At 29.8% G+C, this 12,090-nt stretch overlaps 1 protein-coding gene across 5 annotated transcripts in view; it reads right to left on the bottom strand.

The window, feature by feature from the left end:
• LOC134707577 (formin-binding protein 1-like) overlaps positions 1 to 12,090 on the bottom strand; it is a 44,168-nt gene that overhangs the window by 19,302 nt on the left and 12,776 nt on the right. For all 5 annotated transcript variants that reach the window (XM_063567475.1, XM_063567477.1, XM_063567478.1 and 2 more), the window contains exons 2-8: positions 8,773 to 8,888; positions 7,732 to 7,785; positions 5,457 to 5,604; positions 4,248 to 4,310; positions 3,930 to 4,034; positions 3,098 to 3,226; positions 464 to 610 (exon numbers count right to left, since the gene is read on the bottom strand). In XM_063567475.1, coding sequence (XP_063423545.1) covers positions 464 to 610; positions 3,098 to 3,226; positions 3,930 to 4,034; positions 4,248 to 4,310; positions 5,457 to 5,604; positions 7,732 to 7,785; positions 8,773 to 8,888 — 762 coding nt within the window. The remainder of the gene's footprint in view (positions 1 to 463; positions 611 to 3,097; positions 3,227 to 3,929; positions 4,035 to 4,247; positions 4,311 to 5,456; positions 5,605 to 7,731; positions 7,786 to 8,772; positions 8,889 to 12,090) is intronic.

Below are 12,090 nucleotides of genomic sequence, written 5' to 3'. Positions count from 1 at the left end.
TAATGTTGACATATATCCATAGCGTTTATAGAATTTCACATAATAACAGATAGTGTTGACATACCTCCATAGCATTTATAAACTTAAACTTTATAAAAGATAGTGTTGACCTACCTTCATAGCGTTTATAGAATTTCACATAATAACAGATAGTGTTGACATACGTCCATAGCTTTTATAGAATTTTACATTATAAGAGATAGTGGTGACATATTTCACAGCGTTTATAGAATTTTACATTATAAGAGATAGTGTTGACCTCCCTCCACAGCGTTTATAGAATTGAACATTATAAGAGATAGTGTTGACCTACCTCCATAGCGTTTATAGTATAGAACATAATAAGAGATAGTGTTGACATACCTCCACAGCGTTTATAGAATTTTACATTATAACAGATAGTGTTGACATACCTCCATAGCTTTTATAGAATTGAACATTATAAGAGATAGTGTTGACATACCTCCACAGCGTCTATAGAATCTGATGCTTTCACCATTCCATCTATACATGTATTTATTATAGGAATGATATTCCTTTCAATGTCAGCACTTTGTTTTATATAACTTTTCATTTTATCTATTCTGTTTTCATCTATATTCTGCAATCTCTATTGGAGAAAAAAGAAGAAAATAAATAAACTTTTTTCATACATCTGAAATATTTATTTCATAATACAATTTAGATTTTTAAAATGTGTATCTCCTAGTCTGTATGCTATACAAGCAGTTCAAGCCAGATGAAATCAATGAACAATTCAGTATGCTTCCAGATAAGTCATTTGCCCCTATAAACAATATGGCTGAAACAACTGACATTTCCCTTTCATTGGATACATGTCCTGTGGCTTGTAAGCTGTATTTCCTTCGGTTTATCACAATTAATATCAAGATAATATTTGATTTTGCTACCTTGATTATCATAACTTCTATAGCTTTGGATAGTCTTATTGAAAATGTAGGTCTTGACTTATGCAGGTGTCTTGTAAGGGTTCCAAAATCTTTTTTTTTTTGGAGTATATTATTTACAGAAATTATTCTATTAATCAAAACATCCTCCTGTCTTTAAGGTATTTTACATATAAAAGATTTAACTGCTTATATACTTGAAAAAGCTTGTGTTCAACTTTTTCTCAAACATTTTTTACATGCAGGGTTGGCAAAGTATTACCCGCCCGGGAATTCCCGGGTGGGAAAACCCGGGTTTTCCCGGGCTGGGCAATACTCCCAGAAATGGAGAATACTGGGCATTACTGGGCAATATGATTTTTTAAGTTTATTTTAATATAAAATATTTTGTGACAAGTGAACCAACACCTTCTAACGGAAAAGCTGGTAGAGTAACCAAGATGGATACCGAAGTATGCTGCGGTTGTCTTAAAACCTCATGGAAATATAATATGTAGAGACAACAACATCTGGGTTACTGCAAGGTGATAGTTTTATTGAGTCGACATGTTTCGCCGCCTCATAGTGGTTTATTAAATGTCAGTTCATTTCCAAATATTTGGAAATGAACTGACATTTAATAAACCACTATGAGGACCTCTACACAGACGTGCAAGAATAGCAGCTAACCACATCGTTTATAACTTTATTGACTAACTTTCACTTTTAACTATACTAGATTCTTATTTTAATTATACTTTCACTTTCTATTTATATATGAACCTCAATCACAGTGACTACGGAACATACCAGTCAAGATAAACATTTGTTTTTATTTCTATTTTTAACTTTTATTCTTGCTACATTATGAACACTATTTTACATTTTCACTTTCACTTTTATTCTTTTACGTCATAATTAATACAACCGCATTATATACACTTTATGAACATGTAAACTCTGTAATATTGTCCTGATGATGCCGCATTAGCGGCGAAACATGTCGACTCAATAAAACTATCACCTTGCAGTAACCCAGATGTTGTTGTCTCTACATATTATATTAATATAAAATAGTTAAGTCTTGGTGTAGTTTCATAGTATTATAGCTAAATATATACTTTTTATACAGATAACCATTGACAGTCATTTCTAAAAGAATGAAAAATTCAATTTCATTCCCTTCTATGAAGCCGGAATACAAGATTTGCACATTTAAGGAAACCTTGTTAATTACCAAGCATTGTTTCAAGAATCCATACTTTGAAGGGAAAAAAAATGTTGCAATGTTTAAGTGAATTGTTTATTTAAATGTTACACATTCATACATTTGTCATATAGCTAAATAAACACCCTAATTGAGGGGGGATAGGACCTTTATCAGGACTCCGTGATCTGGTGTTTTTAAGCTTGGGATTTCGGGATTGACGCTTTCGGGATCCAGGAATTTTATTTTTAGGAGTTTCGGGATCTCAGGATTTCGTGTTTTTGAGCCCGGGATTTCGTGATCAGGACCCCTCCTACCCCCTCTCCTAATTAGGGGTCATGCCGTTAACACTTATAAAATTGAAAGGGATGATTATTGTTACATTAACAAATCTGCATTCTAATCAGAATAATTACTTACTACTTAGTGAAAGTGCATGTATACATTATTTAAATGTAATTTTTCTTACATGTAATAGGACTCTTAATAGGAGTTATATTTATTCAAAAAAAGTTTTTTTTCTTTATGATTTACAGTTTTACCAATCCAGACAAACAAAAAAGGTTATATATATATCTTCAATGTATGAATCCTCTATAAAATTCAGACTAGTATTTTATATTACCCAGTATTGCCCACTAAAACCCAGTAAAACCTGGGTTTTCCCAGTATTCCCCACTGGGCTGGGCAATACTCAGAAAACTCAGGTTTTTGCCAACCCTGTTTACATGTTTAAGTTACTATGAAATTAGAACTTAATAGATTTTCGTTTTTTTTACCTGAAAAATTCAACAATACGAATCATCAGCAGTAGATTGACATTTACAAATACCTGGGTTTACTTAAAGCACAAGGTATTCATAGACAGACTTTAGTTTATTACCAGAAACACATTAAAATATTTTGTATTACCTGAAGCACTTTGGACACATTTTGTATTACCTAAATCACTTGTGGACACATTTTGTATTACCTGAAGCAATTTGGACACATTTTGTATTACCTGAAACACTTGTGGCATGTGTGTATGATAGTGTTCATGTTGATGTTGATTGGTTTGCTGTAGTTGAGAAGCGTATTCATTTTTACAATCGTCACTTTGTTGACTTTTCAACATCATGTTATTCCGATGCTACAAACAGAAAGACAGAATTTCACTAAAAACATACAACAAAGAAACTTGCTGAGCTTATGAATCAATTTATTTTTCTTCAGGTTTGGTAAGATGTGTGTATAAAAACCTGTTATTTAACATTCAATTGTCAGCCCATGAAGTAACAACAACATTTGTATGAATCAGACATGGCCAGTCTTTGATCTTTATCCTCAATGTTGTCTTTATCTTCAATATTGCTTGCATAGTAGAGAAGTAGCAAATATAATTTGTTTGAAGTCATCTGTATGAATTTGAATGAAGGCAATGACTTCACACCTGTGATGCTCACATAGGCAGTTTTGTATGGTCAGTGTCCCATAAATTGAAATAAGGATTATTTTCTATTACAAAAAATATATGGGGAATTAATCAATGGGACACAGATGCTGCATGCATTTAACATTAAAAAGGGTCATTACTCATGAACAGTAAAAAAGTGAAGCTACCCAAAAACCTACTTGATCTGAGTTTTGTGGTAATAACCAATGTGTATAAGTTTCATAACATTTGATTGAGTTAAACTTCCAGTTTGTAAAGAGGCATAATAATATAAATATCCGGGTTATCACAAAAAATTTGGTTTTTCATTATTTATTTTTTTATTCTTTTCAGGTACATGTTTCAATTGTTATAACAAACGACGTTTAAATATTTTCTTTTTTTCAAAGAGTAGTAATACCTTTTCCACCTCTGCTCTAGAGAGGTTAATATCAGCATCTGCCCTTCTATAGGCATCTGTAGCTTTTTCAGCTTCCCTAAATGCTTTTTCATATTGCTTTTCTCTCTGTAAATAAATATCATATGAATTTGTTTTAATTTTGCAATACAAACAGAACAAGTAAAAGAATAATTTAAAGCTTTTTTATACTGACAGGAAATCAAATAATTCACAATGCTCTGCTACATGTATTGTCCTCAAAAAAATAATTTACCAAATGCAGACATTTTATCGTAATATTGAGTTTTATCTTAAAGGAGATAGTTTTAATGATCATACCTTTTCTAGTTGAGCAAGTGATGCTTTTAAGTGTTCCTGTATTTTAGCACCTTCTTGAAGTTCCTGTAAAACAGACACATTACAGATTAATTTTTGAGTTATCTTTGAAGACAAATTAGAGAGTAATCTTCATAAACAAATTAGAGAGTTATCTTCATAGACAAATTAGAAATTTATCTTCATAGACAAATTAAAGAGTTATCTTCATAGACAAATTAGAAAGTTATCTTCATAGACAAATTAGAGAGTTATCTTCATAGACAAATTCAAGAGTAATCTTCATAGAAAAATTAGAGAGTTATCTTCATAGACAAATTAGAATGGTATCTTCATAGACAAATTAGAGAGTTATCTTCATAGACAAATTAGAAATTTATCTTCATAGACAAATTAGAGAGTTATCTTCATAGACAAATTAAAGAGTTATCTTCATAGACAAATTAGAGAGTTATCTTCATAGACAAATTAGAGAGTTATCTTCATAGACAAATTAGAAAGTTATCTTCATAGACAAATTAGAAAGTTATCTTCATAGACATATTAGAGATATGATTTATATCTTGGTTTGTTCTATGGTTCATCTTCATAAATATTCAGTCTCACCAGTATAAATGTTATATAAGCACACCCATATTCTACACAGTTGACGTCTGCTTTAGATCCTAATATTTTCTTTCGTTATAACCACTTTATTTTGTATCTACTGTACAGTCTACTACAAAAATGTGTATGTCCAAATATTTTTTCAATATTTGCCCCTATGAAATTTGCTAGAAATTGCCCCTATGAAATTAACCAGAAATTCTACGACTTAAGTGTTATCTAGATACACGATAATGATCCCTTCATTAGCAATTGATGAGATGATGTATCATACGAATGACCATTGTACTCACAGACTCAAAATAATTGAGATTACTTTGTTAGATTTTTCCATAAAAGGCCAGGTGTACTAAATGATAACATTCTGAATCTGTGGTGGATGATGAGAAAAAGACAGGAAAAAGTCAATGTGACTGATTAATTGACTGTACTTATCTTCAATATAATGATGTTAAATTCTTAAACTTTTCAGGTAATCTAACCAGAGGAAAGTTCAAAATTTGGGTTTTTTAAGAGTGAAAATCCCAATTTAATGGGCATGATGCTTCGTCTTTAAATTCCATACAGCCTAAAAATGTTGTAGGGTCTAAATATTTTAAAAGTTACCTTTTTCCTATCTTGTTTATAGTCTTGTATAAGATTATTTAAATCTTTCATAACATTTCCCTGTGTGTTTTCTGCTATAACTTCGTGTTGACCAGCCAAATCATGTAGTTCTTTCAGTAAATCCCAGAATGCTTTAGCCCAGGTAAATCTAAAAAGAAAAAGGTCAAAAACAACTTAAATATAAAGATACCAATCTGGTCACTAAATCCATTGAAGATATATTTTCTGGTTAAACATGGTAAAGATATAAACATCTTAACTGTACAGACAGGTAAGAGTTATCTTTCCTTGTATAAATGTGAGTTCAACATAATCACTTCATAGCCCACAAATTAAGAGCCACCTATTCAATGCATATGCAACCTCTGAATGACTCTTCATAGTATTTATTTTATTAATTTCTGGACGAGTCAAGGTCAAGACACAACATTGGTTTGAATGTAATAACATGAATTATATGATGAAATAAGCCATATCATATTATATACTTCATGTACTTGTTCATCAGACTTTTGCTGATAAAAATAGGGGACAATACATCATGTATTTTACACTTTTTTCAATGATTTACATATAATAATATGCATAGGAAATAAAATACTGAAGAATCATCAATTTTAACAGTAAACTATTTTGCTGATTTCATTAGAAAATTAAGTAGTGTTAAATCTATATCAATTTTGATTGAAAAACTTTAGAGGACTTTAACAGGCTAGACATGCTAGAGATGTAGTTGAAACACAATTCAAAACATTCAATGAGAATTCTTGAAGATGACCCATTTAACTATTTTATTTAGATCTCTGTGATGGTTGACTGATTTGTATAGTAAATAACTTCACATAAAGTAGAAACACATTTAAAGTTAAACGTTACACACATATGTATATGGTCACGAGCAAATTTAAAACATCTGACCCCTAAGACCTTAATGCAAGATCCTATAACACATTTGCCTCTTTTAAGAAATGTGTATTTGCAATTATGATTTTTTTCCAAGTGTACTTGCATAACATGTATAGAATAGAACATCCCTTGACACACATATAAAATAACAGTAATTATGGCATGTCACACAACTTTAAAATGTTACTGAATGCAGATTACAAATAATTGCTTCATGTGTATCAACGATTGATTCCTTGTTTTTAAGAGTAGCACAAAGTATATTATATTCCTATTCTTTTTTAATGAAGATTGGTGTACCATAGTCTAACACATGGACAGGGAGTTGTTGGAATTAAAAAAAATAGCGGACTCAAAGTTTTATCCAAGATTACAACCTAACATGGAATTACAAATCATATTACAATTTCCTGTAATAATTCAGGGAAACAATATACTGCCTTGTTATAAGTGTCTTCTCTTAATTCAAACTACAAAGACAAACCAAAAATAGAAAATCTTTTCCTTTCACTTATCTACTTCCTTATTTGAAGAAAAAACGAATAATTAAAATCAATCCCCAATTTCCTCATCAGATGCAGAACAATGCAAAAATCAAAAGCCAAAATCAATAATACATATAAATTATTTGAATTCAATCAGCATAAATTATTATCTCTTATCCAATTTGATCTCTTGATCAAAGATTATTGAACAGAAAATTACATTCACAATTTTGTAAGGAAATACATTATCCCTTTAATTTTAGGTTGAAGAAGGTCAAATTCAGAACAACTTGAGTTCAATTACAAACATCCTTCCGTGTATTAATAGGTTAGACCACAATGTTTTATAGGATTAACTATAATCAGTTTCTATTTTGATGGCATTTTATATATAGTTATCATAGTTGTGCACATTTAAATTATGATAATACTATAAATAAAATATATTACACTTTTACTCTCTTTATTTAGCACTGTACATGTGTTAATCCTTTCCTTTATCCTTTATCCTTTATATCCGTGATTAAAATATCATAACAACCAAAACTACACATATGATACTAAATCTAATTAAATTAACTCCTTAAATAGCTAAGTTGAAATTCTAAAATGATGGGACCAGTTCAGCTTAGGCAAAACAGCCTGCCCAATTTTAGATATACCCTTGAACCATAGAAACAATTTTAGTTGCATCCGGACATTTTAATAACAGTTCTTGATGCATTCATTTAAAAGAACTGATCATGACTGAGGTTGGTTTTCTCAAGAACAGTTAAAGATATAAAATTATGTTTGGTCATTGCTAAACTCAATCCAGAATTCAAATCATTTTGAATAAGTAACATGTCTTCCCACAATTCCCTGCAAAAACTTATCCTACATACTGTCCATACTCCTCTTCATCTTTCTTTTTTGGCTGGTAATTCTTTACAAGTCTTCTGCAATTAAAAATCTTTATTTTAGTCTTTTTCACTTTCACACATTAACAAATTTACCTACTTGTTTGAGGAACTTAGGAATGATGACTGATCTTTGATAGCCTCTGTAAATTTTATTCATAACTATTTTACTTTAATTTGGCAACTAAAATCTCGATCTTTTTATATATATAAACATGATATACCCCTTTCAATTGTAAAAGCATTATATTCTGAGTTAAAAAAAAAAAAAAAAAAGTAAGAAATACTTTAAATTAAAAATTCCAAAGTTGCAGAAATAAAATTAATAGTTAAGTTGTTTTTTTTTCAATTAAAAATTGAAACTCATGTTTATTTTTAAATATAGAATATTTGTTGTTAAACTTTCTTTTACTCAGTATAGTTATGGTGGATGTCAGTTTGGTTTTTGTGTCATTGGTCTCTCATTATATGACATAGACATATATCCACAACTCCTTTTATTTCATATAACTATAATAATCTTTCTGTAATAGTACATAGCTATATAACTTTGTGTAGATTCCTCTCAATCATTAAAAAAAGCTTTATTTCAAAGGACTACTTTGTTTTTTGCATGACAAACTTACATCTGACAACTCAAGTACCCTAGTGTCTGGTTTCAAAAAAAGCATTTGAAATATTTATATGCACTTATATAGAAATTTTAATAAGTTCTTTGTGAGTCAGGAACTTTGTTAATAGTTGTTGCGTGTTAAATCTTGATGCTTTGACTTATTTGGAGAGTTGGGTGTTTACAGCTAATCTTTTTATTGTTCCTATTATTTTTATCACAATTTTAATTGTTTTATCCCCCCACTTTAACGCTACACATAGTATTTATTATTGTCAAGAGACTCAAGACAACTGTCTGTATGTTACCCATAAGATATCTGTTGGTTATTTACATTGTTTTGGGAAAGGGGTGTTACAATACATGTTTATTAAGGTTAATCTTTCTTTTATACTTCAAACTAATTCCAAACTTACTTTAAATTTTTGGCATATTCAAATTCAATATGGCTACGTTCTTTTAGAAAATTAGTAAATCTTTCACAAAAATCCACTCCTTTCTGTGTGTGAACAGCTACTGTATCATACTGATCCTGAAATAAGAAAAAATAATTATACATTGAGCATGTCTAGAATTCAGAAAGGGACAGCATACATGTAGATTACAGTTGGTTATATTTTTTCTTATATTCTTCATTTAGTTGGTAGAATAATTATCTTCATTTGAATATATTCCCCATAAGAAAATATGTACAAAAATATATTCATATCTAGCTAATGATCTGAATATACAATTTTTTTTATGTGAGATCAACCAATTTGCTTGGTCTTTGATCAAGAAACCATTAAGTTTTGACCCTTTTTTCATCAACAATGTAATAAGTTTAGTGGGGAAACTGTACAAAGAGTGACTACAAAAAGAAGTTTGTTGTACATGTATGAAAATTAATCATGTTTTTGTACACAAACACTACTACACAGTCATTGTAAATAAACTTATCATCTTGATTTTATACATTTACACAAACAACAAGATGAATTTCTTAACACTAAACAGTTTTTACATTTCATCTTTGTAGTATATATGTTATAAAGATTTCCTGCTAGACTTAATAAAATGGTTATATTCATGAATGAAATCAAGATCTTTCAGTTGAAATATCATCTCTGAATGTATAAATAAATTTGACATTCATTTGAAGATAACTTTTCTTGCCTGAGGTCATATGTCAGTATGATGTGTTTATCAAACTATTAAATCCTAACATTCAAACTGGTAATTCTATGATATGTTTATCAAACAATCAAATTCTATTTCCTATCCAAATCAAAAATAAACAAAGTTGAACATGTACAATGATATACATTTACTAACATGAACACAAATTTAGCATACAAGTATTAAATGAGCATGCAGGTTATTTTTTCTTGAGACAGTACAAAGCCCAGGAAATACCTGCCTTTATTGCTAATAATTCATATTGGTTACAAAATATCAGTGTTCTTGAAGGCTAAAAAAATTTAGTTAAAAAAGACTTACAAAAAAGTATTTCAAGGTTTTGCATAAAACTTGGAAAGTTTTCAGTAAAGTTTTTAGACCCCTTTCATGCATTATTCCAAAAAAATTAAGATGCATATGTAATGTACAAATAATACTGCACTAAATGTACTTAGAATAATATATAAATTTATTTCTAGGAATGTATGTTTTTTAAGCGACACCACATGGAATTGATGACTTATGGGTAGAACTCTCAATAACAGTACAGATCTTAATCATCTTTACAAACAATCTGATATAACAGTTGGCATACACATAATCACATCATTAAACTACATCTAAAGTGTAAGGTTTATACATCTTTACACATGATTTGTGTTGTATTACATGTACTAGAGTAAGTATGTCAATTTCTAATGACAGTTTTATGAATGAAAGGTCAAATTTCTTGACCCATAAATCATACCTACAGGTATATTATACCTATATCTTTAAAACATTTTTACACATCTATGATTTTCAGACTTTAAAGTAAAGTAAACACTGAGTATGACAAATAATATATGTAAGACAAGATAAATTCTGACCTTTAAATTTCCTCAACTGAAAAGAAGGGAACAAGCAACTAATAATTATGGGGAACATAACAAAAAGAATTATGACTATAAGTAAGAAAAGACCATGGCCAGACAAAACAAAGTACGGACACATTTTTTGAAGGGCAAATCCTTTTTCACCTTGTTTGCAACTGGGTCATTTATTTCTGTCATTTTTGTGGATCAAGATCATCAAAAACATAAAAGGTCACAAAATCTCTTGAAACCACAATGTTTTTTTCTAAATCCTGTGTCCTAATATACAAATGTATATAACTAAAAAATAAAGGATGCATCCTGGCTATATTAGAATAGATTGAACAATAAATTGAAAACCTTTTGATGTATATTGACAAAATTCATACAGATATTTTTTTAAATAATGACCAGGATGACAAATATGAACTTTAATGTGCTGTGTAAAAATTAACTATCTGTAAGATGTAAAACCATAAATATGAGGAAAAAATATCAGAATAATTTGACATAGTTATGTTCAATTATGCGTAAGTACATTTTGTACAATGTATTAGATTATTGACCTAGTCTTATCAATGTCACTAACAACACTATACAGACAGAACTGAAAATACATCAATATAAGGTGTAGATCTATACATGTTTATTAGTGGAGGAAACCAGAGTGCCCTGAGAGAACCACTACATTTGTCTGGGAAACAAACAATCCTAGTCAAATAAGGTTGGAGTACACACCTGCCAAATGCTGGACTTGTACTTAAAACCTTACCGTTGAAAGGCTAGTGATACAGCAGACTACTTAGACCACTTGGCCCCAAAATGTATATGAAGATTTTTCTAAAATAAATTTTTGACACAGAACTATTTCTTGACTATATATGTACATGTACACAATGTAATTTGTAAAATTTAATTCTCAATTCATTCACATGCATGTATGTAAATTATATGAAAATTTTAGTTCAATAAGACATGATTCTGACTAAGAGTAAAAGGGCCAAAAAATCTCAGTGGAAAATCCGAAATGGGATAAGCTTATAATGCTTATCCAACTTACATGTACATACCCCCAAATACTATTGTCTCAGACTGATCCTAGTACATTCAGCCAGGTTTTCTTTTATACTGACCTATTCAAATTTCACAAACTTTTAACTTGACAACTATACATAATGCCAAAAATCAATGAACCATGACTGAGGGGTCAGGGCCTATATCAGCTCCATGGAAATGAGATTGAGATGAGTTAAAGTTAATAAGACTGAATACCAAATATTATTGATTAGGGTACATAGGCACTCAAAATAGGAAAGATAGAGTGTCCTAAACTATAGACTTTTTTATTGCCTTACTATTATTGGCCCTGAATCACTGCTCAGTACAGTAATTATTTCAAATTCAGGTGTGGTTACAAATTTATTCCACATTTCTGATCTTAATCTGTAGAAAAAGACAGCATGAATTACAAAAACTCAGGTTTACACTTCATAGTATTGGTTACATAATTTGTCTAGCAGAAACCAAGGAATTTGTGAATCATGTTGTTAACACAACAATTTGTGCATAACATTTTGCAATTGAAAAAAATTTGTAACTGTACAAAATTAGCTAAAGTTATTTGATGTAAATATATTTTTACCTAATTATCAACTGAACCACATAAAAAATAAATATGGACAATAATTTAATTACATACAGGTATGCTAGTTTGAACTCTTT

Source organism: Mytilus trossulus, chromosome 2 (assembly GCF_036588685.1).
Source record: "Mytilus trossulus isolate FHL-02 chromosome 2, PNRI_Mtr1.1.1.hap1, whole genome shotgun sequence".
Classification (NCBI taxonomy): domain Eukaryota; kingdom Metazoa; phylum Mollusca; class Bivalvia; order Mytilida; family Mytilidae; genus Mytilus; species Mytilus trossulus.
Note: the sequence above shows the minus strand (reverse complement) of the source record. Positions and strands in the feature narration are given on the sequence as shown.